Here is a 24309-nt window from a genome sequence, read left to right as displayed (position 1 = left end):
GCAGGGCTTCTCTCCTCCTCCTCCTCCTCCTAAGCAGGAGGTGGGCAGGTCTAACTACATTAAATATACAAACATACTGTGCTCACTCTCTGCTTCAGAGGCATCAGTGGCCCATCAGCATCAAAATCCGAGCACAGGCTGCCCGAAGGGCTGGGGGAAGGCTGAAAGCAGCAGCAGCAGCAGCAGCAGCAACAAATAAAGCGAGCAGTCAAAGCGCCCCGTAGGAAAGGGGAGAGGAGCAGCAGGAGAGCCCAGGGAGGTTGGGCATTCCGGACTCTTTACAGGAGCTCTCTGCAGCCCTTACGCATCACTTGTGAGTGTATGAGCATCAGTGTCCCAGGAAAGAGCATCTTTCTAGGAGCAAGAGCTGGAAATCTCTCAGAAGAGAAAAGGAAAAAAACCAAAGCACCAGCTGTTATCCCTTCCCTGAGGGAGAGAGAGTGAAAGGAGTTTAGGGGAATGAACCTGGAGGATCCAGAGACTCAGAGTGGAAAAGTTGCCCTGACAAGAGACTCTGCGTACTAGAGTTCTGCTCCACGATGGGATTTCTTGTGCCTAAAGGAAACCTCCTCCTCCTGCTGTGTGCCAGCATTTTTCCTGGTAAGTTTAAGAAAGCTTTTCTCCCCTGCTCTGCTCTGTAGCTCTTTTCTCCCTTATTCCTCTCAAAGACACGCTGTGGAGACCAGTCTCTGCCAACAAGGAATTTCCCTGACTCCTCCATCCTCCTGCCCCATCATTTCTGGTCCCCTGAACACCAGCCTCTGCTGAGCAATGCTTTGCCTTTATTTTCTGCTCCTTGTCTGAAAGGGTTAAAGCCGCGGTGGAAAGGGGACAGGAGGGAGAAGCCAGGCAGGGGCTCAACATCCTGCTTCTTGCCAGGGTTTTTCTTCCCTGGGTAAAGTGTGTTAATGTGTCTCGGGGCTACAGCCCCGACTGCGGAGAGCACAGCCAGCGCTCAGCTAATGCTTCCCTTTGTATAATCCAGGGCAGCTAAAGACTAAGTAGAAGCCATATTCCACGAGGGACGTGGGGAGAGCCCCCGGCTCCGTCTCCCCGCTGTCTGCTACAGCCGGCACAGGAGTGCAGCTCCTCCGACACCCCCTGCGTGAAACGTGGCTTCAATTTTTAATAACCAACAGGCACCCCCGACAGTTCCTGTAGCCTACATGCAGGGTCAGGGCTGCTCCTTGCAACCTACAACTTTTAAAGTTGTGCCTGAGAAAAACTACAGTCTTGTTATCCAACCTGTGCTCTCCCCTGTCCTCCTCCTTCTCCCTTAGTTTTTGTGAAATTACAGCTATTAAGGTTAAAGAGCTGAATTTGTCTGTCTTTTTTTTTTTTCTCCTGATTCATTTGGTGTCAGTTTTAACGTATAAATCTGATCTAAAACCCCTATTTCCCAGCGAGAGGCTGCTTTTTCCTTACCCTTCTAGTATCACTCTTTCCTTCTAGTATCACTCTTTCCTTCTAGTATCACTCTTTCCTGCTTGCAGATATCAGCTCTAGAAACTTACCACAAAGTGACCATAAAAATTAGCTTCAGGGAAGAATGGCCCATGTAGTGTTTTCCAAATGTGGTATTATTGGTGACCATGCTGTGTTCAGACCACTCCTGCTCTGCAATAGAAACCCAACATTAGGAATTGGCCACTGTGGGTGAACAGAGTGAGAAATACACGGAGATGTATCATAGAATCATAGAATCATAGAATAGATTGGGTTGGAAAAGACCTCCAAGATCATCAAGTCCAACCTCTGATCCAACTCCAATTACTATAGCAATTATTATAGCAGGATGTCAAGTCACCCGGGTGACATCATGTGTCCCCATGTGCCCGTTGCTGGGGTTTGCCGCAGTTTCCCCTTGGAGAAGGCTCCAGCTGTGCCAGCCCTTGGAGCTGCAGGTGTTTTATGCTGCTGTGCCCTGTTCCTTCCCCGCAGCCTTCGGCCATGTGGAGACCCGAGCCCACGCGGAGGAGCGGCTCCTGAAGAAACTCTTCTCTGGTTATAACAAGTGGTCCCGTCCCGTGGCCAACATTTCGGACGTGGTCATTGTCCGCTTTGGCTTGTCCATCGCCCAGCTCATCGACGTGGTGAGTACAACCCGCTTGTTTTGTGCGACAAGAGGCCCAGAGTAGCCAGGCTGGGGCTTGGGGAGAGGCTCCTGGTGCATGTGGGTTTTACTGGCTGATCCAGAGTTGGGTTGGGAAGACTTTACTCTCAGCAGACAATAGTGATTGTGCAGCCAGCTCTGCTGAAAGAAGGTATGACTCATGTGAGTAGCTGGTCATCAAAGTGGATCCTTTATTCTTCATTTACTATATCCTAAATTCCCTACGAAAACCCATGGGATTGATTACAGCAGAGCAGCGGAGCAATTGGCATAAATGCCAGAGAATTCTGGCTAAGGAAAAGATTAAATACCTCACTTGGAATTTGAGCCATAATTACTAATTTACACCAGCTAATAGGAACAGCGCTTTGCATACCTTGGGAAGAGACCTTGCCTGAAGAACTTCCTGCAAATTAAAGTTTTGAGGGCTTTTAGCTAATCTGGCAGATATTAATGAGAAAATTGTTTCTGAGTGTTTGCTCAGATAGAAGTTACACTTGTGCAAACTGCATGTGCTCTGTACAGAATGACGTGGTCTGCAAGCAGACTGATGTGCACTGAAATGGTATTTAAGGGATTATTCTGTCACGGTATGTTGGGGTCAAGTGTTGGATCCACAGGACATCCCTGCAGGGCTGCAGATGTCAGGCACACTCACAGGCTTTACAGCCTGTGCAGATCTTGCTCCCACATGCTTCTCCTTCCTGTCTCTGTTTGCCCACTTCCCAGGACAGTGTGTTTGGGCATTTGCATGTTTCTTGAGCAAGTGTCAGCCTGTCTTTCAGAGAATCACAGAACAGTTTGGGTTAGAAGGGACCTTTAAAGGTCATCTAGTCCAACCCCCTTATTTTTCAGAGGAGGAGGCTCCCTGACATTTTTTACTGTATTGATGTGGCAGAGTAAAAGAAGTGATAATGCCCCATTCCTGGAAGTGTTCAAGGCCAGGTTGGACAGGGCTTGGAGCAACCTGGTCTAGTGGAAGGTGTCCCTGCCCATGTCAGGAGGTAGAATGAGTTTTAAAGTCTCATCCAGCACAAACCATTCTGTGATTTCTAAGATAAAGGAAAATATAATGTGACTTCAAGACATTACTTCTGTGGGACAATCATAACAGATGGCTCTCCACACCATGACATATTTTGAGATCACCCTTTTGAGATGCAAGGGACACAGAGCCAAGGTGTTGCAGGAGGTGGGGAACCAAAGACACCAGTTGCTGGAGAGTTGCATCTCCTTGGGCAGAAGCCATCAACGTTCAGCTTTGCAGCACAGAAATGGTCTTCCATTCCCCTCCTCACTCTTACATCAGCCCGAGGGATCCAGGGCTGTTTGCAGTTGCTAATGTTGAAGTGGTACAGTTCTCATCTGAATAATTGATAAGACTAAAGATGAGACATTAGTGACTGTGGAAGCATGAAAGAGATTTTCCATTATGCAGCTGCTGAATTGTGGAAGGGGGGGATCGATACACCTGCTCCATAGTGCCTTCCCAGTTTACTTAAGAAGAATTAATCTTCTTAAAATCATGTCAGTGGTTAGAAGTGCAACTCACAAGCAGATATGTGCTGAGGCCTGTGGGCATGGCTGGAGGAGAAGTCTCAGCCCTTCCTACCCCAGTCTGTGTGGTTGGGACTGGTGCCACCCCTGCCACCACTGCGGCACTTCAGCTGTGTCTCTCCCTTCCCGACAGTGACAGTTTTGGTGCAAACCCTGCTGCAATTGTTAGACCCAACGTTCAGCTCCCAAAGACAAGGAGTCTGAAAGAGAAATCAGAGCTGTATTCAAACCCCAGCTCCTGCTGACAAAAGCTGGGGGCAGGGGAACAGAAATCAATGGGGAACTTGACGTCTCTGCATGTCCTTACCTCACCCTGGTGTGCTGAGGGTTTTCTGAGCCCACAAATAAGTGGTGAGGGATCAAGCATGTGCCCAGGAGCAGCCACTGAGAGGCACACTTGGAATCCTAAGCCTGTTTCTCTGCAGGACCTCATGTGCCGTGTTCACCTTGAGAAAAGGGGCCAGGCAGTACAACACCCCCATGGCTGCAGAGTCACTGCTGTTCTCCAGGCTGGCTCTGTGAGGAGCAGACAGCTGTGCTGGTGGCACTTGGTCATCAGCACATTGCAACTCCCCCTCCTGAGATAGACCCGTGGGACTGGAGTCATGCTGCACTCAGGTCAGCAGGACGGCAGAGCCTCAGGTGTGATGGGCAGGAACTTCCACCAAGGGTGGTTCCAGAGAGAAAAATTTCAAAAAAGTGCAGTGCCTGAGAGACTGGGGCTGTGGGGAGACCCTTAGGTGCTTGAACTGCAAAGTGGTAGGAGAAGCAGATGTTCAAGAATCAGTCCAGTCCAGGGTGTGCAGCCTCCTCCAGTGGCATTCCTCATCTCCCATCAGCACCCAAGGAAATAGCTGGATATTTTGTCTTCCTATGTTGCTCATTGGAGTGGTTTTTGTGTTTCTCCTTCCTCCACGTCACTCTGGTTCCTAACCCCAGAGGAGAGTATCTCTGATCAGGTTTTACACTTGGTGCACCACAGGAAGGAGGAGGCACAGCTCCTCCCAAACCTCCTGGTACTTAATGTTCACAATCAATCCTGTACTGCCACAAGAGCAAGGTTAATGATGAGCAGTTTGCTTCCAAATGAGCCCTGCCAATTCAGCTGGGTTTGATGCCAACCAAAGAAGGAGAGAAAAGAAATAAACACACAAATAAGCTCTGAGCTCTGGTGTGACACTTCAATCAGAGCAGCACTGGGCTCTACCCTGGGTAAGTCATCTCAGTTACTTACAGAAATGTTGTAATAAACACAAAAGACAAGCAGCAAGCAGTAATTAACTCTACTACAGTGCTACCAGCATTATATCTGCCTTACATTTTTTAAATATATATGTGTACAGTCATACCTTTCCATACTATTTCTAGTTAGAGTCAGGAAAAAAATCTACCTGTTGGGAATACCCCCAGAATGGGAATACACCAGGCTGTCCAAGTGTTCCATGTCAGCAGAGCAGCTTGGGTTTATTCAGAAAACCCAATCCATATGCTCTCCTTCATCTGTTTGATAAAAGGAAAAAATGCTGCTGAGCTTCTTGTTTCCAGAACTGTGTTCATGGGTAACATTTCACAGGAGAAGTACTGAACACCACTTGCAGATGAAGCTGAGCATTGTAATCCCCCACACGTGTGAGTAAGGGTGTATATATCCAGAACTCCTCTCCTTCAGTGCACAGGTCAAAACCAGGCTGTGGAGGTTTTTCCTCTACCTGGCATCATTGTCCTGGGCTAAATCCATCTGAGGAAAATCCCAATAAATTCCAGTCCATCTGCTCACAGGATTGCTTAGGTGCAGGCTCAGCTGTTCAGTGGTATCAGGCAGCTGTGCCCTGTCCCATGTCAAATGACAGAAACATCTGCTTTTTAATTCCAGGATGGAACTTACATTTATTGCAGAGGTGATCTGTAATTACAGAAATGATGTACAATTAGGAGAAATTTAATGAGTCCTTCGGGCTGCTTCGTCTGTTTCTGTAACCAATATCTGATCTTGCATTTCAGGATGAGAAAAATCAGATGATGACCACGAACGTGTGGGTGAAGCAGGTGGGTGAGACCAAATATGTATTTTTCCGTGTTCCATTTCAGTTTTGCGACTGAACTGTTACAGCTTTGTAACCACCTCATTTTTGGCAGGAGTGGCACGACTACAAGCTGCGCTGGGACCCCCAAGAATATGAAAATGTCACATCCATCCGAATCCCCTCGGAGCTCATCTGGAGGCCAGATATTGTCCTTTACAACAAGTGAGTGTGGGCACCATGGCCAGAGGGCAAACCCATCCTCGCAAATTTTCTCTGTTCGTGGTGTTAAAATGCTTCTTGCAATTATTCCTCTTAAATTTTGTCCTTTGTGGTTGGATTTCCTGCAGATTCTATAATATCTGTCCCAGACGTGCCTTAAATGATGTGACTGACATTCATTGCAAGGGCTTTGCTCTCCTAATGATCCTTTCTCTGGGCAGTGAGTTTTGTTGGGGGATGCCAGGTATTGTTTTCTCTTCACATGTCAGATGCACAATTGAGCTGGATTTGAGCTTTCAGTTCTCTTAGATTTCATTTCACCCAGGAGCTCTCCCCTAATTCATCACCATCAACTGGAAAAGCCAATTACTGAGGATGGGCTTAAACATGGAAAATATGCTGAAACATGTCAGGCTTGTGTGTCTACAAATAGCAGTGTCAGGTCAGCCAAATACCATTCTAGAATGATTCCTAAACAGGTATCTGTTCCTCATCTCAGATGATTGGAATCTCTTTCTTGTATGGACACTTCTTAGGGAGCAGGTGATTGTTTTCTTTCTTTCCTTTGGAGTCTGTTGATATTCTTAGAAAGATTGCCCAAGTGCCAGGACTGTTTTCTCCTAGGCTTATTATACCACAGCTCTCCAAGTCTCCCAGGATGTTGGATATACCAATTTCCCAGCCCAGCACAGGCTCCAGAGAAAACTCTGCAGGCATCAAACAAAAACATCTTAGTATGTGGCTTACACTCAGAGAAAACACTCACAGCAGCAGCCAGGCTTGTTTTTAATAAACAGTTGCCTGGTTCTAGCTTGATACGATTTTGCTTCTGTTTAAAAAAAAAAGTAAATGGCTGAAGCAGGAATCTGCCCAGGGAATTGGGAGCTCTGGAGACTACAGGAACTGTTATCTTTCCCATTAGCTCGTTTCTGATCCTCAGTGGTGTGGAGTGATTGCAAACCTCTTGGAAACCACTGTATCCTCACTCAACGCCTTTCAGAGATTAGCCCAATGGAAATGACTAATTCATAGGCACTTGGACCTTCCTGCCTTACAGGGACACACTCTGAGCATGAATATTGTATTACAAATGCCTCACACTGCAGCCAAGAAAGGTGTTCACAGCTTCCACTGGAAAAAAAATTGAATGTCCTTGTCGTTCTCACTGCTTAATTAATGACATTGGCAAGAATTATTATTCCTGGAGCTTCTGGTGGTTGTTGTGATGGACCATGGTGCCAAAGGAAATAGCATGGCACAAATCTCCATGGGCCCTTTGTGCTTCAAACCATTCATTTGCTGGATGGTGCCCAAGAGCCTGATGTGTCATCTCTGCTTCTGCTCCCTTGGCTCATCAGGCTCATCACGGCTGATGAGCATTGACCATGCAAGGAGGGGCCTAGAAATGAAGAATCATAGAATCCTCGAATGGTTTGAGCTGAAAGAGATCTTAAAAGTCATCTAATTCCAACCCCCTGCCATGAGCAGGGAACCCTTCCACTAGACCAGGATGCTCAAAGCCCCATCCAACCTGGCCTTGAATGTGCCCAGGAACGGTGAGGCCTCCAGAAGGAGACCTTGGTATCCTTTTGTGTTTTGGGCATTTTGGGACTTCATGCTGAAGGCATCCCCCAGAGGTCCATGGGCTCAGACCTCCAAGCTGGGCACCCCCTACATGCTCTGCCCCTCTGCTCTGTTCTAGTTCACTGTCACTTGAGCATCATCAGGGACTCCAGGGAGCCCTGGAGTCACAGCAGCTACTCCAGAACATCCTTCTTGCCCTCTCCTGGGGCATAAGTCTTTCAGCCTTGCCCATCTCATTGCTCTGACTTGCAAGAAGTTGGGCAGGTAGCAAATCTAACTGTACTGGGGACCTGCTGCCACAAAGGGGAGTTCTAGTGCCCCAGCTACCCACATCCAAGGTGCTTCTCTCCCTTCATCCATATTTATCATTAATAATCATACCTTCCTCTGTCGGTTGTCATGAGTCTATCATGCATTTTTAATTGGTTCCTTTATCCATGAATTAAACATGGATGTAGACACCATCCATTAGCCAGTCAGTAATGGTTTTCCATTAATTCTATACCTCTTTACAGCTATATTTCCCCATGCTCTTTCATACAGCCTTATGCGAACTGTTTTCTGCCCTGGGATGTACTTCTCTCTTCTACCTAACTTCCTACCAAACACGTCTGGAGCTGCAGTCAATATCTTAGTTGCACTGCTGTGTCAGGCTTCACATTTTTTAGGGATTGTAGGACAGTACATGCAAGGCAAAACCTGTAGCCTGATGGGACACCAAGCTGAGGCTCTTCTGCACGGCAGCTCACCAGCTGCATTACCAGCCAGGGCTTCTCCTTGTGGACATAGAAATGATGGTGACTGCTCCTGGGTGATGCTAACAAGGATTCCATCTTATATTTTACATGCATATATAGTTCAGAGGGAATTTAACATAGATGCACGGAATTCTGGGTCTCTAAGAGTAAGAGAATGTGCAAAGGAACTTTGGTGGAGGAGAGCAAGTGGCCACGTTGGCTTTTTGCACTCTTCAGGTCTTTTAGTGTGAGCTAATTAATGCTTGCCACATGCTCTACCAGAAGTATGGTATTTCTGTTTGGGATGGAATCCTTTGGAAGAGAGACGTTCTGGGCAGGAGATTATACAAATGCCCCTTCTGTTTTTATTTTGTGTTATATATATAAGTGGTAGAATTTAAATTGATTTCAGATTTACATCGTTAAGGAAACCTAACCCCTTGCGGTGAGGTTATTCTCATATCTTGGCTCATTATTGTTGAAAACCTTCCATATACCCACTCCAGAGGCCCAAATTAAATCAGTAAACTCAGTTGATTTGGCCTAGAGAGTATATGTAGTTGTCAACACTCATAAGGAATCTAAAACCAAATTAATATCCTACAGGGAAATTAATATGCTGTTGAATTTTCAGGCTTGATGAGATAAGTTCCAAGACTCTGTAAATAGTTTCTGCTAGATGTGACATAACATATGCATAACAGAGGAATATGAGTTCATGGTGAAGTGACAAAGCCTCCTCTTTGCCAAGAAAACTGGCTGTTCCTTATCTGAGGTTGTAAAGGCTCTTCAGGCACCACCAAATCATTTATAAATGAATTATCTAATCCCCTGCATTGATTTATTTTCCTATTCATTAATGGATTTGAAGAACATTTTAGGGTTTTTTGATGTATTTGAAGTAAAAAAAACCACTTATTTTTCTCTAAAATGGGAATAAGTTCTTGGGGTTTTTTTTTTTTTTTTTGCTTCTTCAACACAATGTTTGAGTCCCTTGGCCACTGTGGAACACAGGAGCTCCAGAGCAGAAACCCCTGAAAGTGGAGGTTTGCATCCAGGTGCTCCAGCTGCTAAAGGCTGCCCAGGAAAATCCAAGACATGTCCTTGAGATTAATGGATGGTCAGGGAACTTGAAATGTGAGCTTCACTGCCTGTTTTTCCACTGTATATTTGTGGTAGCATCATAGCATTTGTCTTCTCTAGCCTGATTGTAAAACCTGGGAACACTGAGAATTCTAGAGTCCTCGGTATTTTCTGGTGTTGACTGTTCCAGAAAATAATCCCTGTCTTAGACTCCACAGTCACAAAAAGTAAAATAAAATAAAATAAAATATCTGACGTGAAGGGAAATCAAACGCAAATTTCTGTAATTAGGAGTAGGAAATATCTTGAGGAATTCACCCAGTGGTAAAATGGACACAAAGGATTACTGGACTGGGTTAGATGACCATCTGGCAGGCAGCTTTTGAAAACCATGAGAAAGCAAAGAGTTCTTTTGAACAGTACTGCAGCAGCTTGTTCTTTTGAACTATTCTGTGATGTTTGCAACCAGTTTTATTTCTGGAGTAACGCTGGTTTCATGACTCATCCAAAGCTCTTTGGAGGAGAAATACCAAAAGATGCCCCAGTCTAACCTTTAAAATATTAGAAACATTCTTGACATTTTTCTTTGTGTGTACCGGCACAGATCTCATCATTTTGCACCAGATTGTACTTAACTTACAATAGGCCAAAAATCACTACTTCACACTTCAGCTTCCCTGATTCTTCTGGGAGTTCCAGTGACTGTAATTCTGGAGAGGGATTATATCTTTAGATGCTTTGAGGTTTTCTGCCAAGCGCTGTCCAGTAATACAGGAACTGATGCAAAGAAATCTATAGGAGGGATCTCTCTCCTGGGCTGTTACTGTGTTCCCATCCAAGGGCTTCTCCTACCACTATGCTGAGGACAGTGCTGGAGTTTTGCCTTCAAAGTGCTGACAAGGATCTTTGGCAAAGGGAAGAATTGGAGCAAAATGCACCAATTCAGCACTGTTAGAGCCTTCTGAGAGACTTGTGCTCATTCCATGGGCGTAGGACAGGCATTTCTGAGACAGATGCCTGTTTTGCTGAGGGACAATCAAAGTATTGGTTATCACTGGTTTCTAAACATCTAAAGCAAGCAAAAGCTGGGATGTGACTCAAAGAAGTAACATCAGTGACAGACACTTCCATCTGTGTACCCAAAATGGTTTTTATCCAATTAGCCAAGACCTTGGACATATTTAAAACCCAACTGGATGAGGTCTTGATCCTCTTGTAGCTGATCCTGCTTTGGGGAGGGAGCTTGAACAAGACAATTCCAGAAGTTCCTTCCAACCCGTGCATTTGTAGTTATAACTTTGGTAGCAGAAAACAATTGTTTAAAAAACCATTTTTTTGGTCTACTTTTGGAGACAATTTTAATCAGAATGTTACAGAAGTGTCTCTTCAGTGTGTACTGAAAGGGTGCTGAGTACATTCTTTACAGGGGTCTTAAAAACACAATTTTTCTTGGTTGCTGCTGGTTGATGAAAAATGCTTTAAATGAGGATATTCTACTATATCCATACATGTATATCACTAATTTTCAGGCTTTTAGAGCTCTGTTTGGATTTAAATTTTATCATCAGAAATTAAAATAAATGTGTGCCTCATTTACATGCATTCTGAAAACGTTTAATTTTGTGAGATGATGTATCTCCCAACTACAGGGAAATAGAAACTGACACACACACAAAAAAGAAAAATTCTCCATTAGCAGAGCTTTTTAATGAAACATGGATGATGGCTGCCAGTAAAACAATGCCATCCTTGAACCCTTATAATCTTAGGAGATTTAGGAGAGCAGCCTTTATTCTCAAAATGACAAATCCAAGGCTGCAGCACACAGCACAGCTTTTTCCTTGGGAGAAAAATAAGCAACTTTCTTTCTTGCCGTGCAGTGTTGTATTTGGCACAAAAATGTAAGAGCTCCAGTACTTTATTACTGATACATTTTTAAAGCTGTCAGGTCAGAGTAATCAGGAGAGCCTGACTGTCTTAGTTCTCCAGATCTTGTGATGTTTACCTTGCACTCATGCCTTCCTCCAAATGGTTTTTCATGACAACTGTCACAACAGAGTGGTCTCGACTAAACGAGATGAAAATGTGCTACTGCTATAAAGGAATGGCTTCTGATTTTCTCTGTCCCACTGTATCAGGTCTCCCACCTTCCTACCTAAGGAAATATTCACATTTGCAGCCAGGGCTGTCGGCACAGGAATGGGTCTTCCCACAGCAAAGCTGTCCCCAAGGAAACAGGGTTTCCCCAGTCTCGTAGCTGCAGACTCTGCTTGCAGTTGGTTGTCTCACCTTCATACCCTGGAGGAGACTGAGAAAAGACTTTGGAAGACTGTCAACAGCCAGGTGACCCTGTTTGCTCCCTCTCTCATGTGGGGAGAAGCAGAATGAAAGTCTCACCCAGGATGAAAGCATCTCTCTAGGCTCGCAGCTGGGATGAGAGCATCTCTGCAGGTTCCCCCTCACCGGCAGGGTGCCAGCAGGAGTAGCTTCCAGTCCAGTAAACATATGTTTGAAGGTCCAATGTAGGTGGTAAGCTTGGGGAAGGAGGCAAAAATATATACATGCATGAAAGGTTAAGATAACTGAGAACACTGCCTTTGCATGACATAACTGGTTGGAATACAGTCTATGTACACAGCACGGCTAATTTACCCTGCTTACAAATTCCTCTGCGTTGAACTGCAATGAGAAGTTCAAACACACCCAGTAGAGCCAGGAATTACTTCACAACCCTGTTAGGTTGGTGAAGCTGGAGGATCCCAGGGTGTTTTATGGCTCCTAAAAGTCAATAGCTGACTAAATCTAAGAAGCTGTTCTACTGCTGATTTCACTCCTGCCATGGCACTGCAGGCAGGACCCAGCCTGGAAGGCAGTACCAGTGTAATTTGTAATAACTTGTGAGCCAAAGAGGACCCAGGATGAGGCTGGGTTTTTTAGGCAAGCAATAAACAAATACATTCCTCATCAAACATGCAGATCATTTACAGAAACAATTGACATACAAATCTGCAACACCACATTAGTTCCATCTACACTTGCAGAAGAGGTATGTGGCTGGTCACACAGAGACTGCAAAACTGCCAGGCAAGGAGACTAAAACACAATTACATAAATTAATATCATTCCTGGATGACCTTTTAAGAAGAGTTTCATGCCCTTTTCCAACAGTTTGCCAAGGAAAAATGCACACCTCTATTGTTTCCCCAGCCACTTACACATTGTTCTACCTGAGAAGTGAACCACTAGTGGATGCTCATAATCCCTTTTCTGTAATAAGATCCAATTATAAACATTGTTCTATTAATGAGCGATTTAATCATGCCTCAGAGATATCATTAAATGCAGAATTGGATTCCATATTCCTATGGAGATTTAGAAGGAAAACCACTGAGAAGAGCAAACGCTGAACTGTCACTTGCTGTGCATGTTTCATGTCTCAATCTGGCTTTACAGTGCAGGCAAAACCCAGGAGAAAAAAAAAAAAAGAAAAAGAGGTGGTTTTCGTCCAAAACACGTGTTCTCAGGGTGTAAATTAAATTTAGGAAAGAAGAGGTAAGAAAGGAGCTGGGTGGATTGTACAATGGTATTTCTCAGGTTTATTTGCTTTGGAGTAAATCATGGTGCTGCTTTTGCCTTAATCCCTTTGAGGCAGTTTGGGTTTATACACAGTTTTTTCTTTCCTTAAAAAAAAATAAAAATAAAAGGCATTTTTGATCTTTAGAAATAATCCAGTTTAGAGGTCAAAAAGCACTAGGTTCTCTTGTGTTCTTTTGTTTTTGTAAAATCTGCCACCTAGAAAATTGTCTCAAGAGAAAGAGGTCTGGGCTGTGATCATGGGGACTGGGGGCATGTTCTACCTCTGCCCAGATACCACGTTGGCCAAGCAGCTCAGTGAAGGCCATATTCTGCCACTATTTCCCAAAATACTACACCAGGCTCATTTTTAGGATGTTTCACAGAGCATGAAGGAATATGTGATGCAAGCTATGATGCACTGGAACAGTTTGCTTAGAGAAGTTTTGATTACCCATACCTGGAAATGTTCCAGGCTGAGCTGATGGGGTTTGGAGCAACCTGGTCTAGTGGAAGGTGTCCCTGCCCATGACAGGGAGTTGAAACCAGATGGTATTTAAGGTCCTTTCCAACCCAAATAATTCCATGATTCTCTGATTGTATGAAATGTCAAAAAGTCCTTTTTCACCCTTTTGCATATGAATGAATGGGTGTTCTCCTAAAGAAATGAATTTAGGGAAGTTCCTCTGCGTTCTGCAGCTTAAGGAACTGATCCTGCCAGATCATTCCTATGTTGTTCATCTTGCTACTGGTGAGAAGCAGCAGAGGTGAGACCCCTGCACACCCTGTCACTGTATGGCTGCTGTCAGGGCACATCTGGGCACTGAAGCAGCAGAGCAGGGCCAAGGGATTTTGCCAACTGCTGGGAAAGCGGCTGCAGGCTGGGCTGGCTCCAGCCAGAAGGGCTGGGCAGGAGCAGAGAGCTTTCTGTCTGTATCAGCCTGAATAATTCATCTCAAGTTTTTAGCAGAAGCTCTCTTCCCCTGCTCAGCTTCCCCTTGGTCTGGCAGAGCTGCTGTTTGTGACTCAGCTTCTTCCTGCAAAAGCCTGGTAAATGGCTTTCTGATACAAAATCCTGGGCTGTTATCTATTTATCCTGTACTGCCACACAGAACCCGAGTGAGAGTCCCTGTAAGAAGACACCATAAAAGACAGTTCCCTTCCTGACTGGGAAACCAAGAGATTGACTTTCATTATTCTTATTAATAGGATGCTCTTGCTGGTTTTCATGTAAGAGACCGAATGATTATCCAACATTGTTTCATTTTTAGCAGCTGTCACAATTAATTCTACAGAGCTCACAGCTACACTACCTGAGAGTGCTTCCTCCTCAACCCATTCCAGGGCACTTAAAACTTGTGCACAATCACCTCAAGGAACTGACTTATGCCAGGTAAAGGCTGACACTGCATGGAAATCCAGGGCTTGTGTAAGCCAACAGAGTTCACAATCCACTGGATGGAGTAGATGGATCCAGTGTTTGCACACAATGTGCTTCTTGCATCTCTCTGAGTGTATTTTTGGAAGCCAGGCACTAAATATCCTATTTCTTTAGCAGAGTTGACACGTCTTAGAGAAGTCTCAGTCTTTTTTGCTCTTCCATTTCTCCCTAGTGCTGATGGTGACTTCGCAGTCACCCACCTGACCAAGGCTCACCTCTTCTATGATGGGAGAATTAAATGGATGCCACCTGCTATATATAAGAGCTCCTGCAGCATCGATGTCACCTTCTTCCCCTTTGACCAGCAAAACTGCACCATGAAGTTTGGTTCCTGGACCTATGACAAAGCCAAGATAGACTTGGTGAGCATGCACAGTCATGTGGACCAGCTGGACTACTGGGAGAGCGGGGAATGGGTCATCATCAACGCCGTGGGCAATTACAACAGCAAGAAATATGAATGCTGCACAGAGATCTACCCTGATATAACTTACTCCTTCATTATCCGGAGGCTGCCGCTGTTCTACACCATCAATCTGATCATCCCCTGCCTGCTGATCTCCTGCCTGACTGTCCTGGTCTTCTACCTGCCCTCTGAGTGTGGAGAGAAGATAACCTTGTGCATCTCCGTGCTACTGTCCCTGACTGTGTTCCTGCTGCTCATCACAGAGATCATCCCATCTACCTCCTTGGTCATCCCTCTGATTGGGGAGTATCTTCTCTTCACCATGATATTTGTTACCCTGTCTATCATCATCACTGTCTTTGTGCTCAACGTGCACCATCGTTCCCCACGTACCCACACGATGCCTGACTGGGTGAGGAGGGTCTTCCTTGACATAGTCCCACGTATCCTTTTCATGAAACGTCCCTCTGCAGTGAAAGACAATTGCAAGAAGCTCATTGAATCCATGCACAGAATAACCAACGCACCGAGGCTTTGGTCCGAGATCGACGTGGAACCCAACTTCACTACCTCATCCTCCCCCAGCCCCCAGAGTAATGAGCCTTCACCCACATCTTCCTTCTGTGCCCACCTCGAGGAGCCAGCCAAGCCTCAGCCTATCTGCAAGTCACCTTCTGGGCAGTACTCCGTGCTGCACCCAGAGCCTGTACAGTTGACCTGCTCATCTCCACAACCCTCACGCCACCCCCTGAGTGACACCCAGGCCACCTCTGTCTTGAAAGGCAGATCACTGAGTGTTCAGCAGATGTACAGTCCCAACAAAGCAGAGGAGGGGAGTATCCGCTGCAGGTCCCGGAGCATCCAGTACTGCTACCTGCAGGAGGACTCTTCCCAGACCAATGGCCAATCCACTGGCTCTCCAGCATCCCAGCGGTGCCACCTAAACGAAGAGCAGCCCCAGCACAAGCCCCCTCAGTGCAAGTGTAAATGCAAAAAGGGGGAGGCAACTGGCACACCAGCCCAAGGGAGCAAGATTCACAGCGCCAAGGAGCAACACCTCGTGCTGATGTCCCCAGCCCTGAAGCTGGCAGTGGAAGGGGTTCACTACATCGCAGATCACCTGAGAGCAGAGGATGCTGATTTCTCAGTAAGTATGCCAACTTAGCCTGCTCTCCTTTAGCAACCCAAAAATTATCTGCTAGGGAAGCCCCACCAAACCTTGAGGCTGTACAGAGCGTGTAAGTGCTGATGTAGGCTCAGCCATCCCTGATATTGTGGCTTTTGGACTCACTGGCCACTGCAGACACAGCTGGAGATGTCCTTGGGGTCTTGGCTGGCATGAGGGCCAAGAGGGCAGCACAACCAGACCGTGCTCAGGGCTGCTCTGGGACAATGGATTCTCCAGCAGAAAATAGGAATAAAGTTGTTGTTAGGTAGGGAGGAGGCAGGTAAGATTGTGAAAGAGACCCAAAACGCAATCATCTGGTGGGAAGAGAGACTTATTCTTTCCAGAGAAGCCTCTGACAGACAGGCAACTCACACTCTCTGTTTTTTATTAAGCACTGACTTTGACTATGGAGCCGAGGAAAGTGAATTCCCCAAACAGGTTGTGGATGTGGGAAGCACGTAGTAGCATGGGGATATTGCAGGGTGTGATTCCTCATTAGTGGACTTCCACTGGAGCAGTTGGCTCTGTGCAGGGAGGTGGGTGGACAGACAAATTCCACGCTTACTCTGTGAGGGTAAATATGGCTACAAATAGAGGAAGGAAATAGAGACTGAAAGAATCTCTTTCAACGGAGATAGTGATGCACATAACAAATGCCACATTCTTTCACACCTCCTGTAGCTCTTTCCTGCAATGCTGAGGATACAGTGTGCTAGTAATGATGGCCATAATGAAGGAAGGCACACGATAACCTGAAATTAGTCATGTTATTAATGGAAAGTCTTATCTAGCTTTTTCCAGACAGATCCATAAGCAAAAGGTACTTATCTGTACCTACAGTTTAAATTTCTCAAGATTTAGAATCAGTGCAAGTCATAGTGCTTTTATGCAAGACTTCCTGGGCATGAAGAGTGTCTTTTATTTGCACTTTTCACAGCACTGAGCACTTAGAAGCATCAACAAAATGTTGAATACTACTGTCCTCTTTGATACCATAGTTAAAGGCTTCTGTTCTTTAATGTATTTCACTTCACAACATCCCTTTGAGGAAATAACTGTTTATTCCTCATGTTGAGGAGTGACAGCCAAAATACAGAGATGAAGTGACCTGTTCAAGGTCGCAGAACAAATCTGTGGCAGAGATGGGCTGTGAATCCTCATCTTTATTAGTTGACAGCCCAAAACTCTTTGTCAGGCTAGAGCACTTCACAAGCACATTAGGAGTGCAGGAATTAAACTCTGCTCTCTCCCTCTGGCAATAACCACAAGTAAACCCAGGGATGGCAGCTGAGTTTAACTCACTCTTTTCCCCATGGTGCAAATGAAAGAATATTACACCAATAATACTTCCCATTTCAACTGATTCTCTCTGCTGAGCTGGTTGTTATCATCAAGAACTGAGTCAATTAACATCTTGAGTTCCTTCCTTTTAATTCTTTAAAATGAAAACAGTCTTCAGTAGCCATGAATTTTCTTCTGCTACTCTTCCCTCTTGAAATGATTATCCTGAGGAAAAGTAATTTAGAGCACTAAACATCAAAAGCAGAAGAAAAGGAGCACTTTTGAGCCTTCGGTCTCTGACCCAACCTCCTGCCAGCCCAGCCTGTGAGCAAAGGCACCAAGAAACCATCCAGCAATGAGCTGTGGGCAGGTCTGTGGGCTCCTCCTGGGGAGTCTGAAGCACTGGTGTTCCTGGGGGTGACCTTTCACTGCTTTTGCACAACAGTTGTTGTTGGCACAGTAGGCAGAGCTTGGGTTTTCAGGTCTGGGGGAATAATGCTGACCTCAGTGTGAGGCTATACTATTTTCTCTTTCTGGATCCAAGAGATATCAAGTGGGAAGGCACATTTTTTTTCTCCAGGTGTAAATGAAAAAGAAGAGGGAGAAACAGTTTTCTGGAGTTGAAATATACTGTGAGGAGCAGAACTCATCGAATAAAATTAGATTTATTGGGGAAAAAATCAGTACTCGGGAGCTTGCTTTCATCATAAAATCAAATTGTGGCATTTCTTCATGGAAGTCTTCCATAAATCTATCAGGAGGCATCTCTGATAAAACTGCTGAGACACAGCTTGCTGTCTCATAGGCAGTATTTCCATAGACATGCACCTTCCCAGAACATGAACAGAGCTTCTTTTGAAGTTTTTTTTTCTAAAGCTCCATTGCCACAGGGGCAGCGCTTCTAAATTAAAAGTAAATAGCTCATTTAATTAAGTGCTTCAGCGAAGACAAAATGGGAAATGCAAGAGGCAGTTGTTTGTTACAAAAAGATATCTGCAAACAATACAAGCACAGTGGGACACTGGGGAAAACGCAAGGCGGAATTGTCCCAGCAAATGATGGAAATGCCATTAGAAATTAATTACAGACTGAAAAGCAAAACAAGTTGGATGTCACACACGAGCCAGAATAACCAGACACCAACAGCACCATCTGGGAAGTCTTGCTGTCCATGGCTCTGTGTGTCTGTGGAATACTGTAATATGAAGACTTTGAAGACAGCTTAAAAATAAAATGGGAAAGAATAAAGCTGAAGGGGAGGAGACAGAGGATAATCTCACTGGTTTATTTTTAACAAAGTACAATAAAACCACCTGGGACTGCTCTAATCTGTGTTGCAGACTCCAGATCCTGGGGATCAGATGCCACCAAGTCACCTCAATCCTCCACTCAAATCCTGGGGCTCAGACCCACGAGGAGCTGGACCAGGAAAAAGCTGCAGATTCCCTGACTTTTTGGAAATTTAAGGGTGGGGGAATCAGTTGCCCCTGATCCTTTTCTGAAAATAGTTTTGAGTGAGCTTCTTAAAAACTAATCAAAATGCAGCTCAGGAGTTGTGGTGGCAGATGTTGGCAGCTGCAGACATTGTCAGAGGGATGTCTGCGGATCCTGCCCCACGTGAGGTGCTGGACCACAGGGAAATGCTACAGTGCTGGCAGAGCACAAAACACAAAATCCAGATAATTTTTTTTCTTCCTCCTCCTTTTTTTTTCATTATCTCTCCATAATTTGCAATTTCACCCTCTGTGCTCTCGGACTGAAGCTGGATATTGATTTTACAAACTCATCTAATGCACTCCCAGCCATCATTTTCAAGATGGGCTGAGTATTTCTGCATACACCATTACATTTGAAAGTAAATTTCTGTCAAATTTTCAAGTTGTTCCTCTTCTTCCATTTCCCCCTTCTTTTCTCAAAGAGAAAATCATCTAGTTTCTTTCCTTTTCATGATCTAGCACTTTTACCAGCCTGAATATCCAAAAAAAGCTTATTTTGCCAGAATGGGGCACTATTAACTCAATCCAGCTTTCCAGTTGGACTTCAGATGGTACATTTCAGATTTTCTTTACACATTGGTTATGTCATGAGACACTAAACACATACATACAGTAATCCAGAGCTTACTTAGCTGCCCTTCTCAAGAGGAATTTTAAGCATCAGAGACTCACTCCAACACTCAGCAAGTGATGAACAGATCAGAAAATAGGTGCAGCAAAGGGGAGTTACTGACTCAGACTGTATCCTTGGGATGAGATAACTACTTTTGGTTTCAATAGTCACTATTTCTTTTACTCTAATTATAGATGGTTGTAGTGAGGGCTGTGCAATCATAAAATAACACGATTTTCCCCAAGAAGGTGACAAGACACAGGATGAACCTCTGTTTGTTTCTTCTTCCTATTCAATAATAAAGGCTGGCTTAACTCGGTGCTGGTTTTATAAGGAATAAATCTATGCAGTGCATGAAAATATTTAACTGATTCTTACACTTTTGGCAACGTTCAGGTGTTCCTGAAGTTGAAAATGCTTTGTTCAGAGGAAATATGATTTGGTCTCCAGTGCATGCCTCATTTCCCAGTTCACAAAGCTGCTTACTGAGCCAAGGAGCTCAGTAATGCCACTGTACCTGTGGAAGCATCATCTGCTGCAAATGGCATTTCACTGATCTTTGGATTGCTTCCTTCAACAAAATGAATTTTTGGCAGCCTTGGTTTTGCTCTGCCTCCTTCTCCTTTCACTACACTCCTGACTTGCTGCACTCACAGCCACTGAAGAGGTTTGAGTGAGCTCCTGCTGAGATGTTTTCCCTGAAGAGCAAGGCAGCGTGCCAAATTTCAGCCCTCGGGTCTGTTAATCACCAAGTGGGAAATTGTAGGAAATTCTAATGGGTACAGTCATATCAAATAAAAGTTTGCCATCTGATCAGTCCTCTTCCTTGGAAAGAAATTATTAACAGCAATGTAATAAAAGAGGTTTTCATATGTGTGTGGTTTCTTAATGAAACAGCCATTTACAATTTCTGCCTGATGGTATTAATAAGTACTAGACCTCCCCAGAGAGGAATTGCTGGAAAATCCTCCCACAGCAAGGCAAAAACGGAGAAAAAGGAGAATGAGGGACACCACTGCTTTTATTTGCTGGTTCATTTTCACTGCTTACTCACCCAAAGCTTTAAATCCCTTTGCAGAAAGAGGTTGGCTTCATTAATCTGTAAGCAAATCTGTTTATGAGCATGGGGAAATGACTCATTTCTTACCCCTCTCCCTTCCCATCTTGAATCTCATCCTCATTTACACACCCAGTTACAGCTGTTGCTCATGGGAAATGGGATAGTGAGTGTGCAAGTGAGGAGCTTAATTATCCACAGGTGTGTGTCATCCCTGGGGATCTGTGAACAGGGTTTGTGATTGCACATGCACACCCACAGACTTTCTGGGAATCTGTCTCTCACATCAACAGTTCATAGATTAATCTTTGCCATCTTATAGGACCACTAAACGTGAGTGAGACCTTTCCCTTCCTATCTCTGGAATTAAACAACAATATCCTTTTTTGGAACAAAGCACTCATAGTTTTCATAAATTTTGGTCTCAAATAAATGTTAATAATCAGCCTTTCTGTGTTCCCAGGTGAAGGAAGACTGGAAGTACGTTGCAATGGTCATTGACAGGATCTTCCTCTGGATGTTCATCATTGTGTGTTTGCTGGGAACTGTTGGCCTCTTCCTCCCACCGTGGCTGGCAGGAATGATCTAAATACAGGCCCAGAAGGAAGAAAGAATTATCCCACTCTATGGATTTTAGTTCACCTGGAAGGAGAGGAACAGAGAAACAGAGGAAGCCCTTTGAATAATTCACTGCGTGTCCACGCTTGAGTTGCTCCAGAGCTCTCGGGGAATCCTTTCCGAGGTCGCGTCATTTTGCCAAGACATTTTCATCTCCTCCATCTAATCTAGGGGAAAAGTTCTTATTAAAGTCTGTCCATAGCATGGTGGCATTCATTGGCATATACTCAGCAATGTAAGAACATGAGCTTGTCCCTAAAGCAGCACATAAAGGGGCTTTGCATCCCCAAACCAGCCCCTGGCAATTAGCTCCAGTCGTCCTCAGAGGTCTCAGTGTGCCCTGCCTAGTGATTTTACCCTGTCAGTCTGAAGTGGTTCAGGGCTCTGTGTCCCTGTATGAGTCATTTTATAAATAAAGTTCTGGATTTGGGATACCTGTGGAGGATGTGGTCTGTGATCAGCTGGTGGAAAGGCTGAAATAACTGCTTGGGACCGACAGTGATCATTAGCACAGCAGATGCAGTATTTACACTGACAGATTTTACTTTGGCCAATGCCCTTCAGAAGCCATGGGGACCAGAGCTGAATGAAGACCATGCAAATGGAGGAAGGATTTGGGGTTAAGACAGGGACCATGTTTGTAGCACTTTAGTGTACTTTCAAAGGAAATACCCTGGATCCAAGCTGCAAAATAGCAGAGGGTCACCTTGAGCTGTAAAACCCTTGGCATAGGTGAGGAAGATACTTAGACAATGGGAAGCCTAACAGAAGCCCAGGATGATTTTAGGATAATAAGGAAATAGGGGGAACCCTGAACAGGACACACAGGACACACAGGCTCGGGAATTCAGGATGACACCTTGCAGAAATTACAGGCCTTAAACTTGGCCAGCTGTCTCAGCAGCTGTGCTCTTCCCAGCTCTACCCAAGCTAAATCAACCTTTTTGCCCACCTCGTCCTTGCTTTCAGACCTGCAACAAGAAGGCAGGGATGGGCAGCAGCGGCCAGAGAGAGAGGGATTCCAAAGCCCTGTCCTACTGCAGGGTGACATTGGTGCTCCAAGGCTCAGCTGAGCCAGAGGTGTGGGTGAAAGCCTGGACACAGAAGGCAAGTGTGGGCTTCACCTGCCTTCTGCCTGTTCTCTGTGTGCAAGTGCAACTGCAGGAGACTGACCACACTGGAACAGAGTCAGGTGAAGCCAGAGCCAGGTGACACCCCAGGTGGAGTGTGTGCCACATCTAAGGGGGACATGAGGCTTGCCCCATACCACATGGCTCAGTGAGCAGCAGAGAGCTGCTCAGGCTTGTGACAGCAATACTGGAACTGAAACAATGTGATTTAGAGACTTCTTTGAAATACAAGTTACTGCCCTCAGTCCGAACAGCACAGGCTAAAAATCAATGCAGTGATCAGCCTGTGTGGATTCATCTAAGAAGTTACAACTGACCTCCATGTTCACAGACTCAGCCAAGTGCTTAAAATCTGTTCAGCTCACAAAAAAAAAAACAGAGTAGCTGAGCTTTGGGCCAGTTCCCGAAGAGCTGTGCTGGCACAGCACAGGGAGGGAGGGTGAGGGAGCCTGAGCTGCTTCTCCTTGTTGCTTGTTTTCAGAATAAAGAGAGCCTCGGTCTTTGGAGATGCTAATTTATCCCTTTTCACAGTCAGTGAGTTTGCTTATGGCAATGAAAGGAAAACAAACAGTCAAACATCTTCAAGGTCTAGTGCATAAATGTACCAGCACAGCTGCAGTCTGTGTGCAGGGCTGCCAGTGGAGGGGACAGCGGGGCTGCCTCATGGTCTGTGTGACAGGCACTCCGGGCTCACAGGGGCAGCCTGAGCCCTCTCCAGCACCTTTTCACATTTTGAGTGCACCAATAATCACGAAAGTAGAAGATTTGTGACCCTGGGCATTGCTGGGTCAGGGGCATCGTATCTCAGCAATGCCCATGACAGATGTGCAGAGCTCCCGCTGCCTCCTCCTCCTCCCCCTGAGCCCATGAGGATTGCTGGCAACGGAGCAGGTGGGAGGGTTGACTGTGCATGCACATTTTTAGCAATAAAACCACACTCATTTTCCAAGCTAGGATGGAGTCAGCAGCAGCTTGAGTCTCTGCTCACATCTCCCAGCAAACACAGGCTTGAGCAGCAGATGCCCAAAGCCAACCCACGGCAGGGACCCACAGAGGAGGGGGGCCTGTACAGCAAGAGCTGCTGTTGGGCCCCTGGGAGCAGAAAGGAATGATTTGGAGGCAGCAGGAGAACTGATAAAAATTTAAGGACAGATTAAGAGCCAAATGTTTAAGGCGGCATATTGGGAAATTCAGTAGGGACAGGCATAGGCTGTACTTTGTTCACAGCAAAGGGCCTATTTCAAATCTTCACCTTTTCTGCTAAAAGTTATTGCCAGTGCACACAGTGTGAAGTGCAGTGTCTCAAGGGGATCATGGCACTGTGACAGCAACAGAGAATTCTCTGGCAGAATGGCCCTGCCAGGCAGGAGGAGGAGGAGGAAAGGGCTCCATTAGCACATCAAAAGTATTGGGTGTGATTAGGAGTGCTAAGGATGTGGTTGTGTCCCTGAAGAGTCAGTGCCACTTTGGGATCAGAGAGTTTGGCAGGACAAGATGACAAGTGACAGCTGAAACCAGTTACAAAGGTGTTACTGGTGTTTGGGGAGAAACTGGGGTAGATCTCTGGCATCCCCTGCCTTGCTAAAGACAGAATATTTTTCCCACAGTGGTAGCTACACTCCTTCTCATGTTGCATCAGTAGTTCCCCACTTTAAAGTTCAAATAAATTCTTCCTTCTGCTTCTGACATGCTTCCCTGTGAATTCTAAAGAGAGAAATTAGGAATCAACACTTACCACTCTTTCTTAGACAAGTTATTCCCTCTTGGAGGTTGTTTAGGAGGATGCTATCCCTCCATAGGATTCAATGATCAGAAACTGGAATAAAACTGGGACATGAACCAGACTATAACTGTAGAATAATGAATAATTCTGCTATTCCTAACCCATGAAACACAAAGAGAGGTTTTTAGCATATGAAAGACTCCAGGAAAATGCATGCAGCCAGACTGCTAGCATTTATAATGTTCCCATCTCAGAAATGATTCCAAGGACTTGACTGAACAAGCTGATGACAGAAGAAGAGTGAGGAAGCAAGACTGGGATACAGCAGGAGCTCTAAAACTGCCTTGGAAAAGACTCAGAGCAAAGTAATGGGTTTTCAGGCTCCAGGAGTACAAAACTAAGCTCAGAGACCCCAAAGGCACCACAAACAGCAGATACAGGTGTTGATCTTTTTTGTTTTACTTGAGCAGGAGATGTTGTATCCTC

General features: G+C 45.3%; 1 protein-coding gene across 1 annotated transcript; it reads left to right on the top strand.

Annotated features, from left to right (window-relative positions):
- Window positions 1–52: 52 nt before the first annotated feature.
- On the top strand, window positions 53–21404 carry CHRNA4 (cholinergic receptor nicotinic alpha 4 subunit). The gene is made up of 6 exons (XM_027646280.1): window positions 53–600; window positions 1942–2093; window positions 5672–5716; window positions 5807–5916; window positions 14504–15884; window positions 20816–21404. Exons 1-6 carry the CDS (start codon window positions 540–542, stop codon window positions 20939–20941), a joined length of 1875 nt encoding a protein of 624 aa, XP_027502081.1. The 5' UTR covers window positions 53–539; the 3' UTR covers window positions 20942–21404.
- Window positions 21405–24309: the final 2905 nt, after the last annotated feature.

The sequence above is a fragment of the Corapipo altera genome, unplaced genomic scaffold (assembly GCF_003945725.1).
Source record: "Corapipo altera isolate COAL_440 unplaced genomic scaffold, ASM394572v1 64, whole genome shotgun sequence".
In the NCBI taxonomy this organism is placed as follows: Eukaryota; Metazoa; Chordata; class Aves; order Passeriformes; family Pipridae; genus Corapipo; species Corapipo altera.
The sequence above is the reverse complement of the archived record's forward strand: the minus strand, read 5'-3'. Positions and strand labels throughout refer to the sequence as shown.

Excerpts from the sequence above, each read along its gene's own strand:
- CHRNA4 (XM_027646280.1), top strand. The coding sequence starts at position 540 with ATGGGATTTCTTGTGCCTAAAGGAAACCTCCTCCTCCTGCTGTGTGCC. Across the intron at positions 601-1,941 it reads GTGTGCCAGCATTTTTCCTG|CCTTCGGCCATGTGGAGACC; the intron begins GTAAGTTTAAGA and ends CCTTCCCCGCAG. Across the intron at positions 5,917-14,503 it reads GATATTGTCCTTTACAACAA|TGCTGATGGTGACTTCGCAG; the intron begins GTGAGTGTGGGC and ends ATTTCTCCCTAG.